A 23,738-nucleotide genomic window follows, 5' to 3' on the forward strand; every position below is an offset into this window, starting at 1 on the left:
GGGAGGTGGAGCGGCCCTCACAGCCCGGGGAGGCTGGCACCTGATGCAGTGCCCACTGTCCTAGGTAACACACCTGTCTCTAAGCCACGGAGTTTACTGACTGCTGGCTGTAGGCTGGCCACTCTCCATAGTGCAGGGTCTGATACCTTCTAAGACCATGCACTCCGTGGAGTCAGCCCGTGGTGCGGTCAGTAGTGTGGACTTGGGTGTCAGACCCCTTGGGGTTTAATCCTGGCTCCACCACTGGGGATCTTGGGTAAGGTATGTGAACATATCTGTGCCTCAGCTTCTTCATCTGTAAAATGGGAATAACACTGACTACTTCATAGAGCTGTGGAGAAAGAACTAAACACAATAATCCCTATAGAAGTCTTAGAACAGCAGCTGTGTGAGAGGAAGGGCTCAATCGATACAAACATTATCATATGCGGCAGCCCCAAATAAGATGCAGTGAAAACGATTGCAGAACTTGGAGAGAAACACGGGGTGGGCTGCTAATTTCTTGGCCCCGTGCCCAGTGTGGCAGCTGCTCATACAATTTCTACCCAAGCTGATGCAGCCACAGCACCAGACCGTGTGGACAAGGGCCAGTCGTGGGCTCTGGCCAACCACAGGCTAGGAAATAACACTGTTAGCTGATGATGGTTCCTTGTTATTTCCCCCTCCCTCCAGCAGGGGAGTATGAAGGAAAAGAAATGGCTCCTGTGTTCGTTTGGCTGGAGAAAGGGACCCCAGCAAGAAAGAAAGGTATGGGACCCTTCGTGACTTGTTTCTACCACTCCCAATAGAGGGCCCCTAGGGAGGGCCTGGCATCGTGGGCAAGAAGGGACTGAACATTATGAATGGTCTCTCTCCATGTCCTGGGCCTCCCATCACTTAGAGCTGGCAGAGGGCTGCTGGAATGAGGGGAGCAGGGACTGTGGAAGGTCACCGTTGTGCCTGGATGCAGGAGAATGACGGATGGACTCGTGACTGTAGGTCTTTATAACAAACATTTATAGAGCCTCTAATATGTGTGCTGCACCTGGGGACTCAGAAACTGTAAGACATGGCCACTCCCCTAAAGGAGGTTACAGGCTGTACTAGTTGAAAAGAATTACTTCAATCCCTTCTTCTCAACACAGCCCTTCACAGGTGCCACTTCTCCCTCTGTCCTGGGCACTTAGACAGCCTTGGGGACTCTCACCGTTGGCCTAAGGTGACTTCCCTGACAGCACACCTGTGTCCCACTCTCAGCTTATCACCGACTTGCAGAAGTGCTCTCTGCCCGAAAGCACTGGGCTGGCGGATTACAAAGAGTTCTGAGAGGCTTCTTAACAGGCTGTTCTCCACATCATTACTACTCAGATCCCAGAGCAATGTGCCAGCCGCCTGCTTTTTCTCCAGCCCATGCTCTTCCCTCAAGATCAAGCTGCTGGGAATTCCCTGGTGGTCCAGTGGTTGGGACTCCGTGCTTCCACTGCAGGGGGCAAGGGTTCAGTCCCTGGCTGGGGAACTAGGATCGCACATGCCTCGAGGCACGGCCAAAAAAAAAAAAAAAAAAACCTCCGGCTGCTGATGCTATGGGATGTCTGATAGCCCAGCCTGGGCTCCCTACTCTGGGCCCCATAGTCCGCTTGCTAGAAGTGAACGGAGGAAATAGACTGTAATGTAACAGAGTTGTTGTCTCTTGGACCTGGCCTTAAGAGTTGTGTCTTCGGGGCTTCCCTGGTGGCGCAGTGGTTGAGAGTCCGCCTGCCGATGCAGGGGACACGGGTTCGTGCCCTGGTCCGGGAGGATCCCACATGCCGCAGAGCGGCTGGGCCCGTGAGCCATGGCCGCTGGGCCTGTGCGTCCGGAGCCTGTGCTCCGCAACGGGAGAGGCCACAGCAGTGAGAGGCCCGTGTACTGCAAAAAAAAAAAAAAAAAAAAGAGTTGTGTCTTCTTGTTTTACATCACCTCCAATTTATCCTCAGCCTCACTTCAGTCATCACCAGCCTAAGTTAAATCCTGGATGCCCAGAAAATTTCAAAACTGGCTGCTAGTTGATTCTTGAATTCAGGGAATTCTTGGACTTTGGGATCAAAAGAAGCTACTTGTGTCTGGAGTACAAGGAGGTGGTTGGAGGGGGGCTGGTTATATGGATCCCAACTTGCCGTATCTGTGTTCCCCCCTACCCCCATCCATCCATCTCTGAAGGCCAAGACCCAGGCCAGGGCTGGGACAGGCCTCTCTGGGCACAAAAACCTGCCAGCATTGATTTCGCTCCTGAACCAAGAGGCCAAAAGGACATTGTGACGGTGAGGCAATGAACGTGAAACAGAAACGAGTGGCTTTAGCTTCAGGAAGTCCGAAGTGGAAAGCAAGTGTTGACATTCTTTAAGACCCACTGTAGGCTGTATTTTGTGCTGCGCTAGCCAGAAGTCTGCTACTTACTTGAAGTAGGACCTTGGGAAAATCCCCTTCCTCTCTAGGCCTCAACTTCCTCATCTGTAAAGTGCATGTGGGATTAGTCAAGATCCTTCTGGGCCTGACCTGATATGGTTCTAGGTGTTCCAGTAATCTGTCACTCAGAGGACAAAGAGCCTGAAGGTATGTGGGGAGAGATGGGGAGGAAGGGACTAAGAAAGGTTCAGTGGGAGTCCCTGTGAGTTTAGCTAACTGATAGCGGAGAGGAAGAGAGGGGAGTAAAAACATAAAGCGAAAATGGGGAAAAGGGAAAAGCATTTAAGAGTGGGGACTAAGGGGGCCACCAGCATGACCTCAGCGCTCCTCGGGCACATCCGGGCCAGTTTACTTAGTTAGGATGGGGGCTAGGGATGGGAAGTGGCAAACTGTATTTTCCAAAGAGGGCCACGATGATATTGCCACCCGCCATGTTCTTTGACATCGTGATCTTACCATTTCCCTGTCAAGAGGTGGAGTCTCGTTCCTCTCCCTTCAAATCTGGCCTGGCCTTATGACTTGCTTGTAACCACAGAATGTGGTAGAAGTTATGCTGGGTGACTTCTGAGGCTCAGTCAGAAGCAGCTTCCACTTGGTTATCTTGGGTCACTGGATCTGAGGGAAGCCATCTGACTACCTGAGACCATCATGCTGGAGAGGCCACATGTAGGCATTCCCGTTGACAGTCCCAGCTGAGGCCCACGTACCAGCCGTTTCCCTCAAGGCACCAGATACGTGGAAGAAGCTCCTTTTGACTCTCCAGGCCAGCCTCGCTTGATACCACGAGGAGGAGAAGATTTACCCCGCTGAGTCCTACCCAGATTTCTCATGTAGAAGAATCTATAAAATATAAGAAAATGACTGTTGTTTTAAGCCACAAAGCTTTGGGGTAGTTTGTTATAAAGCAAAAGGTACCGGCACAGGATGGTAGGAGATGTTTAAAAATATGAGCTCCCTTGCAATGAAAAATCCTTAAAAATGTATAAACAAGACTTTAAAGATTTCAGAGATGTGTGAAATTTCAAAATTAATTTGGAAACCAACTTTAAATTTTGCCTATTAAGGACATTACAAACAAAACTACCGTTTTCTGTAGGTCACCGTATTATATATTTGAAAATATATTTTTATCATGAGAAAGGGAGAAAAGTCACTATATCCCACCTGAATGGCTGAAAGGAAAGAGGTAACCAGTATCAAATGTTGGCAAAGATGTGGAACAACCAGGACTTTCATACATTCCTGGTGGGAATTATTATTTCCACAGTCATTTTGGAAGGAAAATAGCTTGGCAGTATAATCAGAAGCTGAACATATGCATATATTCAATTCCATTCCTATGTATATGCCGAACAGAAGTTTATGTATGTTTTTACCAACAGATCTGTATATAAATGTTCATAATAGCACTATTTTTATTTTTTTTTTATTTTTTTATTTTTTATTTTTTTTGCGGTACGCGGGCCTCTCACTTCTGTGGCCTCTCCCGTTGAGGAGCACAGGCTCCGGACGCGCAGGCTCAGCGGCCATGGCTCACGGGCCCAGCCGCTCCGCGGCATGTGGGATCCTCCCAGGCTGGGGCACGAACCTGTGTCCCCTGCATTGGCAGGCGGACTCTCAACCACTGTGCCACCAGGGAAGCCCAATAGCACTATTTTTAATAGCCCAAAGCTGGTAATAACTTAAATCAATAACAGAATAAGTTGTAGTATCATCACACAAAGGAATACTGGAGAGCAGTGAAAATAAATGGACGATCGCCAGGAAAGTCATGCACAAACCTCATAAATATGATGTTAAGGAAAAGAAACCCGAGTCAAAGAGTACATACTATGTGATTCCACTATGTAAAGTTGGGATTTTTTTTGGTTTTTTTTGTGGTACGCGGACCTCTCTCACTGTTGTGGCCTCTCCCGTTGCGGAGCACAGGGTCCGGACGCACAGGCTCAGTGGCCGTGGCTCACGGGCCCAGCCACTCGGTGGCATGTGGGATCTTCCCGGACCGGGGCACGAACCCGTGTCCCCTGCATTGGCAGGTGGATTCTCAACCACTGCGCCACCAGGGAAGCCCTGTAAAGTTGAAAAGCAAACAACATTCATCTGTGGTGTTGGAAGCTAGGGTAGTGGTTACCCTTGAGTGGCTGCAAGGGGGCCCTTCCAGAGTTGCAGGGATGTTCTGATTCTTCGCCAGGTGCTAGTTTTGTGGGGTTGCTTATCTCGTGAAATGTCATCGAGTGGTATGCTTACGATGGCACACTCTCCTGCATGAATGTTATAAATTGACCATTGATCAACATTGGGGTTAGGAACCTCCCCACCCCCAGGTGAAAATCCCTATATAACTTTACAGTTGGCCCTCTGAATCCGCGGTTCCGCCTGTGCGGGTGCACCCAACCACGGACTGTGTAGTACTGTAGTATGTATTTAGTAAAAAAAAAAAATCCAAGTTTCAGTGGACTCGAGCAGTTCAAACTCGTGTTGTTTCAGGGTCAACTGCACTTCAGAATATAATGTTAACAGACAAGGAGGCAGGACATGATCTCAAGGCCAAGGATAGATGTTTAAAAAACTAGTTTTATGAAAAGCAATATATTTGTTCTTATTTTTCCCTTGAACCAGTGTATATTGCATTGTGGCAGGGTCCTGGGACTGTGAAAGTGTCAGTGGGAAAAGAAAAGAGGGGTGCCGTGGTGAGCATCAGCTGAAGCTGTGGGGAGCAGGCTAGCTGTCCAGGGAAGGCACTTCTCAGCAGCTCCTTGCTGCTGCATTCACAGTACCTGCAAACTGTATCATGTACATGCATGTGCCGATCTAGAAAGGTGTTTCCCAAGCTTTCACAGGCTGTGGCACATGTGGAAAATGACATCATTGGAATGGCACACACTGGGGTACCAGATGGGGCTCCTGGAAGCCAAAGCCAAGTGGCCTGCTCCTCCAGGTGCTCCCACGATGAGGGGGGTAACAACCTCAGCACACCGGTGGGATAAGGTCCTCTTACAGAGAGTGTGGGAAGCCATGGGCCTCCATTATCCATTTCACATTCTCTGAACTGGCAAAGGGGAAGAGTCTAGGTTTCCATTGCCCTTCTGCTCTTGGAGAAACCAACTCTGCACACCCCTCGGCCCTGGGTTACAGGTCCCATTTGCAGTCATGAAGATCATGGGGTTCAGGGGAGTTGTGCGGCATTCTGGGTCTCTCCTCTATGCTGTGGCCTTACTTCTATTTCTAGCCTCATTTCCCACCGCACAGCCCGCTCTCTCTGCCGAGCACATTACACCCTGGGCACACTGCAGTTGTCTGTCATCTGTGAACATCTCCCAAGCCCTTCTCCCTCTCCATCACACCATTCCCTGTGCCAGAGCACTCAGCCCGCCATCCCTGTGCTAAGCCCTCCACTTCTCCGTGAAGCCTCTTTCTGTACACTGAGGCCACTACCACGCTGTGATTTGTATTATAGGCGCGCGCGTGCGTGTGTGTGTGTGTGTATTGTATGTGAACATCCTCATGGTCCCGGATTCCCTATCTTGCCCACAGTAGGTGCTCAGCAGTTGTTTCTCAAATGGCTTCCATGCTGCAGAGGGACCCTGGCACTAACTCCACCCCTGTTCTTGGCGGTGACTCATTGTCCCCTTGGGTTCGGGTCCCCAGCCTCTCAGGGACCTTTCAGCCATTTCAAACTCTACCGCTCCACTGCCAGGGGCCTGGAGCCATGCCGCCTGGATGAGACACATCCTCATTGCCCAGACCCCCCCACCTCCCCTAGCTCACACCTTTGGGGTTGGCATTAGACTAATTGTGGTGTGACAAAGGGAAAGGGTCACGGTGACTCAGCCTCAGTGCTGACTCCCCTCATTCAAGCGCCAACCTGCAGTACCAGCATGTGGCCACAAGGGGCTCTCTGGGGCGACTCTGCCCAGGGGAGGAGGGCTCTCAGATAAACAAGGAACTTCTCAGGGGCTCTGCCCCTCTCCAAGTGCTGAAGCCCCACTGACCGCCTCGGCTGCCTTATCCTGATGTTTTACCCTTAGCCGTCTAGCAGCTGTTGTTTTCTATCTGAACACATTACTCCTTGCTTTCCCGTTGAGCCTCTTTTCTGGCCACCCACTCTACTGACCAATAGCCGCCACAGGGGCAAGTCACCTCCACCTCTGTCAGTTCTACTTCCTTTAGATGAGGGCCAGACCTACACCATGAGCTCCCCGTCTTTCAGGATGTGGGCTGGAAAATTGTCCTGTTCCATCTCTTCAACACCTCCCGACTCTGCCCCCTTCTGTCTCCCCAGTGCCACCCAGGTTCAGGGCTCCCCAACTCTGCCAGGATTAATGCAGTGGCTTCCTGGAGGACCCCGTGTCTCCAGACAGCCCCCTGCCCATCAACTCTCCACACTGGAGCCAGAGGGATCTTACTCCCATCAGACGCTGGCCTTCAGTGGTTCCGCAAGTCCCATACACTCAAATAGTACCCCAGGCTCCCCAAGACCCAGCTGCCTGATTCTCCAGCCTCACGTCCCTCTTCTCTTGCCCTCCAACCAGTGGTACTGACATACCTGTAGTTGCTTAACACAACGTGACGTTTCAAGCCTTTGTACTTTGCACGCGCTCTTTCCTGTGGCCTGATCATCTCCCACCCCTCCCCCACCTTTACCGTTGCTCCTCATACTTCCTTCACCTGGCTGAGCCCTATTCATCCTTAGAAGTGCCAATTCCCCTGTGAAGCCTTCCCTAACCCCAAAACCCCTCCTCTGAATAGATCCAGTCCCCAAACACACGTCTCTGATTGTATTTGTCACTCAGAGTTGTGATAATTACTCGTGCTGTCCTGTCTCCTCCACCATCCGTGTACCTCTATGCGGGACCGGGGTGGCACACTGTCTGAAAGTTGTTGCACTGAGGTAGCTCCCTCTCTGCACCATCACCTCCCACCCTGAGCAAGTCCTTTAAATGCTCTGAACTTCCGTTTGCTTATCTGCAAAATAGAAAGATGTGAGCATCGGAAGGGGGCACACACATTCAAGAACTTTATAAACAACTAAGGGCTATGCACATGGTTTTAACACTTTTTCTTCCTTCAGACTACTGTTTAGCTGCACTTGCCTGTGTGGAAATCATAAGATCAAAGGAATGTGATGTGATCTTTTCGTAATTTCTCCACCTTGGGTCCAAGGAAAAGCTGGTGGAGAGTAAACCATTCATTGTGTCTCCCTGCAGCTCCTAGTCTTCTCGGAAGCTCTGGGTTAATCCTGGGGTCAGGAACCTTGTCTGGCCAGGGGCAACAGTGCCTATGTGTAGGTCTCGGGCTGTCTCGCTTTCTCATCAGTGCTCCCCACCAAGTGCCCTCCATTCCCTCCACCAACAGAAGAGACCTCTCCCCACCCTCCCGTGATGAGGTCTGTGGAAGTCACAAACTGAAGGTCCAATCGACAAGGATGCTCTGACCTAACAAATAATCTCACTCATGTGAGGGTTAAGGATTTGATTTTGGAGCCCCAAGAAGAAAAAAGTTCCTGAAGATTTGATATGGAAAAACCCTTCTGAGTAGGGCATTCCAAAGTTTAATTAGTGGCTGCAGGAGGACTGGACGCTGGGTGTTCCAGGAGTGGACGCTGGAATTCCAGGTGGGAGCCTGTTTATGGCTGCAGCGCGGGTCATGCCAGAGGCTAGAGGTAGAAGCCAGGGAGCCAGACGCAGCTCAGGGGTGGTCTGGATGCTCTCGAGAGAAGGCCAGCTAAGAGCTGTGAGCTCACTGAAGTCCGATAACCGGCTCCCAGCCCCCACCCCTCCCTCCGCTCAGTCTAGTAAAATTGATGCTCATCTCTGTAGTTTTGGAACATGATGGTAAGAATGCTGGTGCCTCGGGTTCTTGTGCCGGTCCTATCTCAGGCTTGTTTGCTTGCCTCCTTCCCGTGCCCCGGACAGGGCTTTGCGTAAAGAAGTGGGCTGGTGGATGACTGTTCTGCAAAGATCCCATGTGCGACTGGAGCAGGTTACCTTCTCTGAGCCTCAGTGTTCTTACCTGGAAAGTAGGCATATCGTTCCTTCTTTTCCTAATAACCAAACCAGCGTTCTTGTACTTTACCTTAAATAAATGTAATTTAAAGATGCCAAGCCTTTCTGACATCACTTTTGTGCATAAAGAAAAGTGAAAAAAAGAGAAAGGCATTGGCAATAACTCCATCACAACTGCCGCGGTGACCTTGCTGATTTCAGAGTTAGTAAAATGTGAAAAATACACCACTTGTGTACCTACCATCTTGCCTAAGAGATGGAGCAATTCCCAGCAGCACTAACAGCCTTGTGTCAACCTCCTTGACCTAGCCTTTCCACCCTAGAGAAAACTGTCCCGAATTTTGTGTTTACTCTTGCCTCATTTTTAGCTACAGTTGTTTTTAAAACATGTACCCTATGCAATACATTGTTTGGGCTTGTTTCAGAATGGGCTTGTTTCAGTATGGTTCCGTGAGTGGAATTGTATCCCATTCTTTTGATGTTTTTAAAAATCAGGAGAAGTTGATCTATGCTAATGTGTGTAGCTCATTTATTTTTCACTATTGAATATTGCACTCACTTCATACTCTGCTGTATTAATTCTGTTGATGGAAATTTGGGCTGCTTCCTGTGTTTTGCTGTTAAGTTATTTTTGCTATACACATTCTCACAGTTGTTCCTTAGAACATGTGTGTTTCTCCAGGGTATATACCTGGGAAGGGAACGGCTAAGTCTAGGTGAGAGTGCTTGCTGTTCTGATTGCTAGCCACTACTGCTGCCCTTATTTCTGTCCACTGAATAGCCCGAGGGGACATGCGTCCCTGTTCTTGCTTTGTTTACAGGCCTTCAGAGGGAATAAGCGTTTATAAAAAACAATACGGGCATAGTGAAGGAGAGCTTCCCAGGCCATAGTCTGACTTTCCACCATGGCTGGGGGCGGGGGGGGGGGCAAAGCCAGAAAGGAGTGGAGGCCAGATGGAGCACCGCTGTTGGCGCTGAGCATGTGTGTGAGGTGGGGCTGCGCTTGACTGGACACTGGGTCTCAGACTGTGGCGCAGCTGACCTCCCAGAATCCACTGTGAGGCTCCGTCTGGGCTTCGGGACCTAGAAAGTCAGACAGAACACGGCATGCATTCTCAGATTTTTATTTCAATTTCCGTAGGAAGCTGCAATGGGCTCTCCAGGGGTATTTCCCTGAGCCCTGGTTCCCTTTGCAGCTCCCAGCTCTAGGTCCTTCAACGGTCGCTGGCTCCGTGGTCTCAGATGTCACACCACCAGTGATTTCCAGGCCCTGGCCACTCTCTGCTGTCTCTGTGATGGCCTCCATTCGGGTCCCTTCCACTGCCTTCGGCAGGATGCTCACATATTCCTCGCGTGATGAGGCCACACTGTCTTTGTCGTAAGCTTGGCTCTGACATTCCTGAAGAAAGAGCCGATCCTGCTGAGTCTCTTGGTGATGGAACCTGAACTTGCTGTAGGTAAGCTCCTGCCCGATTTGTGCGAGGTCCTGGACTCGTTGGTGATGGGAGCACGGCTGATGGCTTTGTGAGCAGTGCCCTGCTTGTTGTCCCCCGGGCTGCCGTGGCCTTTCTCCTTTTGGTCGTCTCTAGTGGCTCTCCGGCTGCCTGAGCCCGGGCCGGCTGCTTTTTGGATGGTCTTGTTCCCCGCAGTGCCCCCAGTGGCTGTGTTGGTTTTACTTGCTCCTGGACCCTTGCTGGCTGTGGCTGCTATGGCCGTGCTCTGCTCTTCGGGGGCAGGAGACTGGATCTCTGCCACGCTCAAAGCACCCGCTGCGGTGCCGCCTGCCACCCCTGCTGTCTCCACCTTTGTCGTTGCGCGCGATGCTGACTCTTTGTCAAGCACTGTAGGTTTTGCTTTGGCAGTGGCCACATCGGACATGGTATCGGGCTTGTGGGAGTCCAGTTGGATCCCGTCCCCGCCAGCAAAAGCTGCAGACCCGACCGCGGCCACCTCAGAGGGCGTGTGGAGGCTCCTGATGCTCACCTGGTCCTCATCCCACTCTCCTTGGAAATCCTCCACTGCCGGGCTCCTCCCGTCCTCCTCCTCCTCCTCGAACAGAGTCCTGCAGATCATGTCCCCGGCTGGAACAGCGTAGGTGCGGCTGTGACCGTCCAATGGTGGTCGCAGGAGGTAAATCAGCTCTTCCCAGTAGGCGAAGAGGTCTTCCTGCGCGTCCAGAGGGGCACACAGCTGCAGGTAGAAGGAGCGGCCAGTGGCAAACTTCACGCGCAGCTGTCGTTTGTCACGATCGTGCGTGGAGATCCTCACAAACTTCAAGGGAAGGAGCCTGGTGAGCTCTAAGGTCTTGGCAACCTTGTGGCTCTTCCCCTTGGTGGGCTGGCTGTGCTCAGCGTGCTGTTCACAGCCGGTGGCCCGTCGGGCCAGCAGCATGATGTCTGGGAGTGGGAGGACGGGGCTGGTGGATGCGATGCCCACGGTCACCGTGCAGTCACAGTTGTGCACGTCAATCACGTGTCCCCTCTTCGTGATCTGGATAAAGTCGCTCTCGAATATCGGCGCGTACTTGAATATGTCGTATTCGCCGTTGTGCAGTTGCTGCTGCAGCTCCCCCATGGTGCTTTTGAACAGGCCCAGCCCGGTGCTGCTCTGGGCCGTGTGATACGGGAGCAGAGAGTCCCCACTCATGGCTGTCTTCGATCACTGCCAGGCAGCGTGGTTAAGGCGGGCCCCTGGCTCTTCCCTCCCTCGGCCTAATGAGCCGAAGAGCAGAGCGAGCTGCGGTGCTCCTGTGTCACGCAGGCGGCCTTATGGCAGGTCTTCCAAGCCCAGCCCACAGGCCCCCACCTTTGCCTCAGGGTCTCCCAGAGGCAGGGGTGTGGGTAGGGGCACCGATGGTCACAGCGGGGACACTGTAGGGCGGCTGGACCCCAGGCTGAATCTCTTCAAGTGTGTAGAGAGGTATGGTAGGCTCCCCCTCGGCCTCAGCTCACTTCCGCTTCTGGGTTTTTATCTCCCCAAGCGGCTGTGAACGTCAGTCCTAGTGAGAGAAGTAACCACTTTCTCGGCCTAAGGCCCTGGCACAGCCTATTTATCCTCTGATGCCCTTTGTGACCTATCACTGTCACATAGCCCTTTGCCTCATCCCCCAGCTGCCCCGCCCCGCCCGCCCAGTGCAGGGCCCCCATCCTCTCCCAAACGCGCCATTGCCCCCGCGGAGGACAGGCCCATCCTGCCAGTGACTGAGGTGGCTACTAGAATAAAAATGTCTTCAACTGGGAAAATTTTGTGTGGGTCCTTTTTCTTTTCCTCCCCCAGATTTAGCTACTGGATGAAATCTATAGGAATGTATGATGATGGGCTAAATTTGAACCATTTAAGCCCATGGTTTAATTGTATTGAATAACGTAGAGCTGGCAGTGGCGATCCTTAGTCTGTCCTTTCATAACATCTCAGTAAACGTCGATGGTGATTTTTAATAATAACATTAAAAATTGGTAGGAGGAGGCAAGAAAAGATAGAGACAGACAGAAGACTACATTAACTATTTAGGGGTTCTGGCTGCTAAGATCAGGAAAGGAACCTCAGATCCAGAACTGCCCTCCAAGCCCAGAAACCGTGAGGTCTCACCAAAGATTTCTCTTCTTGTTTTTTTGGTTTTTTTTTTTTTTTTTTTTTTCCCACTGCGTTGGGTCTTTGTTGATGCACGAAGGCTTTTTCAAGTTGCGGCAGGCGGGGGCTACCCTTCGTTGTGGTGTGCAGGCTTCTCATTGTGGTGGCTTCTCTTGTGGCAGAGCACGGGCTCTAGGTGTGCATGCTTCAGTAGTTGCAGCACGCGGGTTCTCGGGTAGTTGGGCTTCAGTCATTGTGGCGCGTGGGCTCAGTAGTTGTGGCTCCTGGGCTCTAGAGCGCAGGCTCAGTAGGTGTGGTGCACGGGCTGAGTTGCTCCACGGCGTGTGGGATCTTCCCTGACCAGGGATCGAACCCCATGTCCCCTGCATTGGCGGGTGGGTTCTTAATCACTGTGCCACCAGGGAAGTCCTCACCAGAGATTTCTATGAGACTTCTCTCCTGGACAGTTGCACGTGCAAGCCCCTTACCTGACTGAGTGAGATGGGTTGTAGTTTTTGATGATCAGCAAAGCCTAAGTAAATCAATGCCCACGTGGGAAGTCCTCAGTCATCTTTCAACTGCCCGTTCAAATGGTACCTCCTTTGAGGAGCCTCCCCTGAATTACCTAATCGAACCTATTCTTCCTTCCTCTGTGCTATTGTAGAATCTCATATGTGTCTCTTTTACAGCATTAATCTTATTTTATTCAATTTTAGATTTACTGTATTATTTTTTAAATTTCATATTAATTTAGAATTATCTTGTCATTGTCTAGAAACCATAGTTGTCTTCAAATATGGTTGCATTAAATTTATAGGTCAATTTGGGGAGAATTGACATTTGATAATCTTAAACCTTCTAATCCATGCGGGTGATACTATCTAGTCTTTTATTTAAACATTTTAAATATCTCTCGGCTTATACAATGTATTATAAAAATTCACTGTAGATGTGTTGCACATCTTCCAGTAAATTTATCCCTAAATATTTGATGCTTTCTGATATTATTGTCAATGGGATTTGTAAGATTGTAATTTTCCAGTTGTTCGTGCTGGTTTATTGGTTTTTGTGTGTTGATCATGTGTCCTTTCACCTTGCTAAATTCACTTACTAATTCTAGTTTTGGTGTTTTTTTGTTTGTTTTTTTTTAAGGATTTCTTGGAATCTTCTCTGTAGACAATGATGCTGCCTGTAAAGAAAGTTTTACTTTTTCCTTTCCAAACTGTGTGACTTTTATTTCATGTTCTTGCTTTATGCATTAGCTAAAGGCTCCAGCCTAGAATTTAATAGATGGGTTAAGAGCAGTTATCTTTTATCTTTTCATTGTTCCCTCTCTCAGGGGAAATCTTCAATCTTTCACCATAAAGTATGTTGTTAGCTGTAGTTTTATTTCAGAATTGCCTTTTGTCAAGTTTAAGAAATTCACTTCTAGTTTTAGTTTTCTGGGCATTTTTATCGTGAAGGATTATTGGTGTTTTTCAAATGCTTTTTCTGCATCTATTGAGCTGAATACTTGATTTTTTTTTTTTTTTTTTTTTTTTCGGTACGCGGGCCTCTCACCGCTGTGGCCTCTCCTATTGCGGAGCACAGGCTCCGGACGCGCAGGCTCAGCGGCCATGGCCCACGGGCCCAGCCGCTTCGCGGCATGTGGGATCTTCCCGGACCGGGACACGAACCCGCGTCCCCTGCATCGGCAGGCGTACTCTCAACCACTGCACCACCAGGGACGCCCTGATTACTTGATTTTTAATCCTTCATTCTGTTAATGTGGTCAAGTACACTGATTGTTGTTTAGATGCTGAGTTGGCCATTCACTCCTGGGAAACCCCATGTGGTCGTGGTGCATTATTTGAACATATTGCTGGATTCAACTGGCCAGAATTTTGTCAAGAATTTTTGTATCTGTATTTATGAACGATGTCGGTCTGTGATGTTTTTCTTGAACTGTTTTTGCCAGATTTGATATAAAAGCTTGTTTTTAATTAAAATTTATTTTTTAATCAAACATATACATAATTTAAAATCATCAGATAGTGCTAGAAGGCTGATGGAGTAAGTAGCATTAGTTTCAACTACAGATAATTTGGAACGCCAAATATTTGCACTTAAACAAGATATATATGTATTCTCATTTAAAAGCAGTCTGAAAGGAAGGGAGTCAAGCTGGTATGGCAGCTCCACTGTGTCATCAGAGACCTAGGCTCATTGTCTTTTCCTGGTTATCCTTAGGGTCACTTCATAGTCCAAGATGGCTGCTGGAGCCCCATTCATCAAGTCCATATTCCAGGCCATCAGCAAGAGAAAGGGGAAGGAAAGAGAAAGGTGGTCTGCCTCTCACTTTTACAGAGCCTTCCAGAAGTCCCACATGACCCTTCTAGTTATGTTTCTTTGGCCATCATTGTATCATATGACCACATCTAGTTGCAAGGAATGCAGGGAAGTGTAATCTTTTAGCTAGGTACATTGCCCAGGATTTACTGAGGAAGAAGAGGAGGATGGATACAAACATTATGCTGAGGCAAAAAGGCCAAGACACAAAAAGGGTACACACTGTATGATTCCATTTATCGGAAACTCTGGAAAAGCCAAATCTAATTTCTAGTGACATTACTGATTGCAGGTCAGGACTGAATGGGATGGGGCAAAAAGAAACTTTGGGGAATGATGGAAGTGTTCTGTAACTTGATTACATGGGTGTATGAATTTGTCAAAATTCATCCAAATGTATACTTAAAATGGGTGCGTTTTTGTGTATATACTTCAATAAAGTTAATTTTTATAAGTTTGGAAAATCTCAGCAACCATAACAAAACTACTCTTAAATTTTGTTCATGTCCGTCATGTCTTCATTCGTTTGCTTACCTTTGCATGACTGAAATCAGAACGTACCTAATGACTTTGAATCTTGCTTTTTTCATTTAACATTACATCATAAAATTTTCCATATTGCTTCATTAATTTTCATAATCACCATTTTAAATGACTCTATAATCTTTTGGGAATTGAAAATGTAATCTATACTTACAGTAAAAAAAAAAAAAAAAAACCACAAACTAACTTCAGAGACCCCCTACACAGTAAGAGCTAACTCTTCCCCTGAACTCTGACCTTTAAGGCCCCTTACTTAGAAGTAGTGGACAATCCAGTTTCTAGTGTGTACATTCAGAAATATTCTATGCATATAAAGACAAGATGTGAACGTCTTTCCCTCTCCTTTTAGACATAACTAAGACAATACAAGATGCTTGCTTTTGCCCATAATACAGCTTGGTTACCATCTCATGTTCATACATCAAAAGGGGCCTTGTTCTTTTTAACCACTGCATGTATTCTACAGTGTACTGAACCAATATTGATAAGTACTTAGGGTTTTCCCAGGTTTTTTTTTTCTGTTTCCCATACCACAAGATATAATGTTAAAGTTTTGACTCAGCTATCAATTTACAGTAGATGCCACATTCCAAAGGCAGTGCTAGACTGTATGCAAAATGTACCACAAAAGTAGCTGAGAGCTTGTCACATGATCATTGAAACCTCTCAGCTAAGCTGAGGATATAAAAGGGTGGAGAGGGAAGAGATTGTGAAGGGATTTGGGAGGGCTTCCTCCACCCGTTAAGGTCAAGAAAGACTTTCTTCAACAGGTAACTCAAAGGGCTCAGTATACGTCCCTACAGTCAGGGGTCTGACTTCTGTCCAAGAAACACCGAGGAGGAAAGAAATACTAGAATGATCTCTTAAGGCTATAAAGTGGTGTGGCTCCTGCTGTGCTCATCCTGTGGGCTCAGGATTTTTCCAGAGAAAATTACACAAGTTTTCCCGTGCAGCAGTTGGCTCTAAGTCGGTGCCATCTACACCCCCCTCCCCCTCCCACTGGCTTCCTCTGGTCTGTCAGCTGGAGGCAAGGCCAGCTTTGACCTCTTTGCCCATGAATCACAACCTGTTTCTCTCATATGCTCAGCACAAGTCAGGGGCGGACAGGCCAGGACATCTGGATAAGGTCTGGGTCCAGTTCTCAGGCTGGCTCCTTGCCTTTGACCATTCTTCGGCCCCTAGCCCACCTACCCTGTGGGCTGGGCTGAAATAGAGACCCCGTGGGTCACTGTGCTGAGCCTGAAGGGCTTCTCTCTTCCTTCCTCCCACCTGCATCAAGACAGGTGCTTCTTCTCACCCCGCTGCTGCCCTCCCGGGAGAGCCTGCTTTCTGGGCTTCTTTCCCCTCATTTGCTCCTCTTGATCTAGAGGCCAGTTGCCAAGGTCATGACATGCACACACTCCCTACGTGATCTGTCCTTGCAGTCCTTGGGTTGTTCTCTCTCTGCTCCTCCCGCCCTCAACTCTGCCCAGGGCTGGCTGTCCCCAGAACAAGGCATACGCTCAGAGAAGACGAGCCCCTGTTAGCATCCTTGGGAGCAAAGCAAAATTCTGCAAGGAAAGTCACTGCCCATGAAGATAATATCCAACAAGGTGCTTCTCAAACTTTAATTTGCATTGGAAGCATCAGAGGATCTTGCTGAACCGCAGACCCTGACCCAGGATATCTGGATGATGAAAGTGTGCATCTCTAACAAGCTCCCACGTGATGCCAGTGCTGCTAGTCTGTGGACCAGACTTTGAGTGGCAAAGACTTAGGACATTCCAAAGCCAAAGTGACTTTTAAAAAGTCATTCTTTGGGGTCATCTCATAGGTAGAGAGAGCAAACAGAATTAAAAATAAATTACTGGGACTGCCCTGGTGGTCCAGTGGTTGAGAATCCGCCTTCCAATGCAGGGGACGCAGGTTTGATCCCTGATTTGGGAACTAAAGATCCCACGTGCCGCGGGGCGACTAAGCCCGCACGCCACAACTAGTGAGACCGCGTGTTGCAACTACAGGGCCCATGTGCTCTGGAGCCCGCACACCATAACTAGAGAGAAGTCCACATGCCGTAACCAAAGATCCCGTGTGCTGCAACTAAGACCCGATGCAGCCAAAAATACATAAATAAGTAAATAAATATTTTTAAAAGATACATCCTCAAAAATAAATAAAATTAAAAATAAATTATTGAAATATTGTAAAGCACAAGGGCTTTTATTTCTTTCAAGGATACGTATTATCATGGAGTGGAGTGACAGAGGGCTAAAAAAGAGGGTCCTGTGAATCTGCCGCAACAAAGAGGGAAGCACTAAGATTCACAGGTCTGTTTTCCTGCTACATGTGAGGGCTTCGAAACAGCTTGAAAATGCCTGATTCTCACCCATAGACCAGGGTGCTATGACGGATTCTCTTATCCATTTTTTTTTTCTTGGCCATTTTTAGGGCGTTTTCTAACCCTCCTTGAGTGTGTTCTTATCTATGCATTGAACAAATGAACAAAGAATTGGATTAGTTTGCTAAGAAATTAGTTTCCTCACTGTACAAAAGTAAACTCTGGTCCCATCACTACGTTGTCACAAAGTCTGTGCACTGTTCAAGTTAATGATGCTTTCCCCAAACCTAAGCCAGGCTCACACCTGTTTCCTTCTATCGCCGCTGCTTGCCCATGGGTTGCTCGGGGTTACATGAATGTGTATTCCTGAGCAAGGCTGGGCAGTCACTGTTGCTGTCCTGCAAGGACAGCCAGAAACAGCTCTTCTGTGATCACCTCTCCCCGCCTGTGCCGGGTCGGGGTGGGGATGCAGGAGGATTGGCAGGGAAGCTAAGAGGCTGCTTTGAGAGGCTGCCAAGTAAAGTGCTGCACGGTTATCTCTGAGTCATCAGGGCAGGGACGAGCTTGGAGGAGTGGGGTTTTCCTGCCAGTATTGTGGTGTCTCTGGGTATGAGCAGATGCAATTGGCTGTGTGGACTGGCAACCAGCCCCGTGGCTACTGCCTCATTTGCATCATGATTTACATGGTTGGGTCTTAGACACTCATGGGTAGGCGTTTTTCTGAAAGGTTTAGACAGACACATGCTTTATGCCTATCTAGGCAAGTGAAGAGTTCTTTGGAGTGAAGAGCAGATTTTTGGCTGTTTCTTAATTTGTGCATTTCTACCAGTGGTGCCAGCTGCTAATGCAGTGATAGCTGCACCTTATGAAAAGCTTCACGTGGGGCCCTTGGCGTTGGAGAGGAGAGGCCATAAGGAGAACTGGTAAATACAGCCCTGGTTTTTGAGGAACTGACAGTCTGAGGCAGGAGGAGAAGCAAAGAAAGATCCTGAGAAATCATGAAGGAACTTCTGTGCAAATGGGTTTAGGAAGCACAAGGGCACGGGGCGGTGACCGTGGAGAGAGCAGAGGTGCTGCAGCCCTAGGGGGCGGGGGGAAGCAGAGGGGAATTCGCTGTGTCCTCTAGGGAGTTACTTAACCTCTCTAGGCTTTAATTCCCACCCTCATCCCCACATCCCACAGCGAAATCCCACAGCAACTGCCAGCTCAGTTGCTTTGAGGATTAAATGACAGAATGCATATAAGATGTCTGGAGCAGCACCTGCTGTCAGTGGCTTTGTCACAATTATTATTGTCAATAGGATGGAACCGCGGACCAACCATGATGCTGTCTTTCACATTTAGCCTTCCACTGTGAGGAAGGCCTGCCCTGAGCTCCCTCACTCCCTCAAACCTTGGGTTTTCCTTGGAATCGACAGCACCAGTGAATGGCTGGACAGAGGGCAAAGTGCCATCTGTGGCCACCAAACAGGATAGAACAGAATGAGGCTGAGAGGTCCACTTGAGGGTAAACGTCAGAAGTGCAACCTCAGGGACAGAGAGCATCACTCACTTTCTACCCCCAGCCAGCTGGCTGGAACGGGTTGGCGGACTGAGAGGTTGCATGATGAGTAGTTACGAGCATAGGGCCAAACCGGGTTCAAATCTCAGCACTGTCACCATTCATATCCCCTTGGGAAAGTGACCTTAACCTCGCTGCATCTCTGTTCCTTGATCTGTCAGATGGAAATAATCATAGTGTTGTTGTGAGAATCAGAGAAGTTAACACATACAAAGGGGTCAGAACAGTGTCTGGCATGGAGTCAACACACTATTCTTTAAAAAAAAATAAAAAATTATTTATTTATTTTGGCTGCACCGCGTCGGTATCTTTGTTGTGGCACGCGGGATCTTTAGTTGCGGCGCGTGGACTTTTAGCTGCAGCACGCATGTGGGATCAAGTTCCCCGATCGGGGATCGAACCTCGGCCCCCTGCATTGGGAGCGCGGAATCTTACCCACTGGATCACCGGGGAAGTCCCTGCTATTCTTATTTAGCAGAGATCCTTGGGTATGACGTTCTGGGTTTTGTCCCTCTGCGATAATTTTTGGGGAGGGGGCTGGCCTGTGTATGGTAGTGTGAGGGGGGGCTGTGGCGGCAGAGGACTGAAGACACCCAGGTGGGCAGGCAGAGCCCTGCCTTTGCCCTGGTCTGTGGGTTGTCAGGGAAGGGGAGGATAAGGCTGCTTGCCAGGAGGGAGGAGGATGTGCTTGTCCAGGGTCTTAAAGTTCCTTTAAAGGACTCTAACGAATTTTCTAGGAACATCCATGAGGAGCTCGGGGCCCTGCCCAAGGTGTCATCTCCTCTTGCAGGTGGAGAATGGCTGTGTCTCCATGACCCTTCTGGGGCACCATGCCCACCAGCTGCAGCCTCTGCTTCCCAACCCGCCAGCAGCCCCTCAGCCCAGGCACTGGTGCCTAAACCTTACCCTGGCAACATCTGACTTTTCCCACCACTACTTTCCCCTCTTTCGTGTTCCTTCTTTACTGAAACAAAACAAACAAACAAACAAACAAACAAAAAACCCTTGTTGTGTCATATCTAGTCTTGTAAGTCACTTTAGGTTGCTCTTGGAATAGGCAGAGTATAAATAAATAAACTTGTTCCTGGAGTTCTCGTTTACCTTTCTTCAAGTTTTTACAGCAGTGATTTTCAAACATTTTTTTCAGAGAAATCTCCCCTCCTCCGCTTTTTTTTTTTTTTTTTTTTTGATGTGGACCTTTTTCTTAAAGAAGATGTTGGGTGTAGGAGTTTATTAATTTATTTTATTTATTTTTGCTGTGTTGGGTCTTCGTTTCTGTGCGAGGGCTTTCTCTAGTTTGGCAAGCGGGGGCCACTCTTCATCGCGGTGCGCGGGCCTCTCACTATCGCGGCCTCTCCTGTTGTGGAGCACAGGCTCCAGCCGCGCAGGCTCAGTAATTGTGGCTCACGGGCCCAGCCGCTCCGCGGCATGCGGGATCCTCCCAGACCGGGGCTCGAACCCGTGTCCCCTGCATTAGCAGGCGATTCTCAACCACTGCGCCATCAGGGAAACCCGATGTGGGCCGTTTTTAAAGTCTTTATTGAATCTGTGACAATATTGCTTCTGCTTTATGTTTTGGGTTTTTGGCCATGACGCATGTGGGATCTTAGCTCCCCGACCAGGGATCAAACCCACACCCCCTGCACTGGAAGGCAAAGTCTTAACCACTGCACTGCCAGGGAAGTTCCGAGAAATCCTTTAGAAAAATTTTTTTTTAAATTTTTGGCTGCATTGAGTCTTCACTGCTGCTCACGGGCTTTCTCTAGTTGCGGCGAGCGGGGGCTCCTCTTTGTTGTGGTGCGCAGGCTTCTCATTGTGGTGGCTTCTCTTGTTGCGGAGCATGGGTTCTAGGCGTTTGGGCTTCAGAAGTTGTGGCGCACGGGCTTAGCTGCTCCACGGCATGTGGGGTCTTCCTGAACCAGGGCTCGGACCCGTGTCCCCTGCATCGGCAGGCGGATTGTTAACCACTGAGCCACCACGGAAGCCCCCGAGAAATCCTTTTTCAAAAATGAAATATTTCGGGCTTCCCTGGTGGCGCAGTGGTTGAGAGTCCGCCTGCCGATGCAGGGGACACGGGTTCGTGCCCCGGTCCGGGAAGATCCCACATGCCGCGGAGCGGCTGGGCCCGTGAGCCATGGCCGCTGAGCCAGCACGTCCGGAGCCTGTGCTCCGCAACGGGAGAGGCCACGGCAGTGAGAGGCCCGCGTACCGCACACACACACAAAAATAAATAAATTCAAAAAGAAAGAAAGATTTCATAGAAGCTCTACATATATTATATATACCTCGGGTATTGTGGGCTCGGTTCCAGATCACCACAATAAGGTGAATATTGCAATAAATCGAGTCTCACAATTTTGGGCGTTCCCCAGTGTATATAAAAGTTAACCCTGGTGGTGCAATAGTTAAGAATCCGCCTGCAAATGCAGGGAACACGGGTTCGAGCCCTGGTCCAGGAAGATCCCACATGCCGCTGAGCAACTGAGCCTGTGTGCCACAACAACTGAGCCTGTGCTCTAGAGCCCGCGAGCCACAACTACTGAGTCCACGTGCCACAAGTACTGAAACCCACGCGCCTAGAGTCCGTGCTCCGCAACAAGAGAAGCCACCGCAATGAGAAGCCTGCCCGCCGCAATGAAGAGTAGCCCCTGCTCGCCGCAACTAGAGAAAGCCCGCAAGCAGCAAAGAAGACCCAATGCAGCCATAAGTAAATAAACAAATTTATTTAAAAATAGAGAGAGAGAGAAAATAAAAATTTATTAAAAATATTTTATCACTAAAAAGTGCCAAAATAATTACAATAGTAACATCAAAGATCACTGATCACAGATCACCATAGTGTAATAATAACAAAAAAGTTTGAAATATTACAAGAATTACCAAAATGTGACACAGAGACATGAAGCAAGCAAATGCTATTGGAAAAATGGCACCAATAGACTTGCTTGATGCCAGGTTGCCACAAACCTTCAGTTTGTAAAAAACACAATATCTGTGAAGCGCAATAAAGTGAAGTGCAATAAAAAATAAAATGATATATATATATACGTGTATATATATATATATACATATGTATGTATATATACATATATATATCCATATATATGTGTATATATATATATCTTGCTCAGTTAAAGCAGGAGAAGGACCCCGAGCACCCAGGCCCTGGCCGTTCCCTTTTTTTGAGGCATCCTTACCAAGCCTTAGCTCTGGGGATCCCTGTTTGTAAACCACCAGTCTGCTCCATGGAAAACATGCTGCAATACTTATTATGTCATTTTGATGCAAAAAATAAGGAAGTGAGATGGTTTCTTATGACCTTTTGGACAATTTGCAAACTAGTGGTGTAATGCTAAAGAATGAAATGCTAAAGAATTCACTAGTATCTAACAGAAAAGAACTGTGAACGAAAGCAAGTCTTGGGGTTTGCCTGGAGGCGCAGTGCTTGAGAATCCGCCTGCCGATGCAGGGGACACGGGTTCGTGCCCCGGTCCCGGAAGAGTCCACATGACGCGGAGCGGCTGGGCTTGTGAGCCATGGCCGCTGAACCTGCGCGTCCAGAGCCTGTGCTCCGTGACGGGAGAGGCCACAACAGTGAGAGGCCCGTGTACCAAAAAAAAAAAAAAAAAGAAAAGTCTTATTGACTCTTCTGTTATAAAAGATAATCATTGTGAGTTTAAGTAACAATTTGGTCTTAAATATTACTGATGGAATGTCACAGTTAAATGTGGCTCCTTCATGTGAAATGTAGAAGAAAAACTTCAGAAGTCATGATGGAACAGAGGTTTAACTGATAACTGACACAACATCTCTATCAGCTGCCTCTGTCTCCCCCATACCAGTGAATTCCCCATTCCTCAAAATGCCTCCACTTTTCAGTCTCCCTCCTTAAAGAGGGTTTAACCCTCTTTCTTCTCAACTCCCAACTCCATGAAGCCTCTTGTAACCTACCTAGTCCAAACCTTGTAGCACTATGTCAAGCACAGGCTGCTCTGAGTTAGGATGCGGGCCTGGCTCCCCCAGGGAGGGGATAACATGGTGTCTGAATCACTTTGCACTTAATGGTCAGCCTACACTAGGGCAGTGGCACCAAATAACTGCCACCGTTATGCTCTAATTCTGCCTGGTACCTAACACAGTGCCAGCTTCTAAAATAATTCAAACTTTTACGGCCGTGTTGGTATAAGTCAAATATATTAATATCATATGTCAAAACATCTTCTTCAGACCTAAAATTAATTTTTTTCTTCTGATTAAAAATAAATTGCAGCATTTTTGTGAGTCTCCCAAAATTCTGTAGTACTTGGTACTCGGCAGGTATATAAGACTGCTGCTTGCTAGCTATGTGGACTGGGCAATTTACTTAACTTCTCTGGGTTTAGTTTTCTCATTTGTAAAATGAGGATAATAATAGGACCCAATTTGCCAAATTAAATGTTATCTATCACTTGTTTTGCACAGTTAAAAACTGGGAAGCACAAAGGAGAAAATCTTAATTTCTTCTTGTGCTCTGATCCAACCTCAAATCTAGTGTTTCACTGTACTCTTGGCAAAAACAGACTTCCTATTTCAAAGGAAAAGCACCACAAAAAACAAATGAAACCAAACCAAAAGCCCTTTCTGAGACATCCAAGGACTCTTGCCAAGCACCAGCTTGATGAGTTCATAGTAAATGAATCAGAGACACACGCTTTAGATTTCCCTCTCAAAGTCCCAAGAGAGAAACAGGAAGGTGAGGATTTGAGAGAGCTCCTGGCTGTGCCAGCCCCACTCCACCAGCTGAGCGAGAGATCAGAGTGTCCAAGAGCCCCTCAGACATCCTTCCCCTGGGCTCAACTCACATTTCTCATTTGAATGTGTCCTGTCCCAGAGAGTAGATGCCATCGAGGGGCCCTGACAAGAAACCAGATAGTAAACACGGCACCCCAAACCCACTATTTGGTTATTGCTTAATCCTCCACCTCTATTCCGTTCATTTCTAGCTGCAGAC

General features: G+C 48.4%; 2 protein-coding genes across 2 annotated transcripts in view; both read right to left on the reverse strand.

Annotated features, from left to right (window-relative positions):
* Nucleotides 1-10,079: 10,079 nt before the first annotated feature.
* On the reverse strand, nt 10,080-11,075 carry LOC131753402 (Golgi-associated RAB2 interactor protein 4-like; the record flags this gene model as incomplete). The annotated part of the gene is made up of 1 exon (XM_059058663.2): nt 10,080-11,075. A coding segment is annotated over exon 1 (996 nt), but the record flags the coding sequence as incomplete, so codon positions are not given.
* Nucleotides 11,076-17,501: 6,426 nt separating this feature from the next.
* LOC131758306 (Golgi-associated RAB2 interactor protein 4-like) overlaps nt 17,502-23,738 on the reverse strand; it is a 35,342-nt gene continuing 29,105 nt past the window's right edge. Inside the window, exon 2 of the mRNA XM_059066277.2 lies at nt 17,502-17,585. Coding sequence (XP_058922260.2) covers nt 17,502-17,585 — 84 coding nt within the window. The remainder of the gene's footprint in view (nt 17,586-23,738) is intronic.

This window comes from Kogia breviceps, chromosome 1, assembly GCF_026419965.1.
Source record: "Kogia breviceps isolate mKogBre1 chromosome 1, mKogBre1 haplotype 1, whole genome shotgun sequence".
NCBI lineage: Eukaryota > Metazoa > Chordata > Mammalia > Artiodactyla > Physeteridae > Kogia > Kogia breviceps.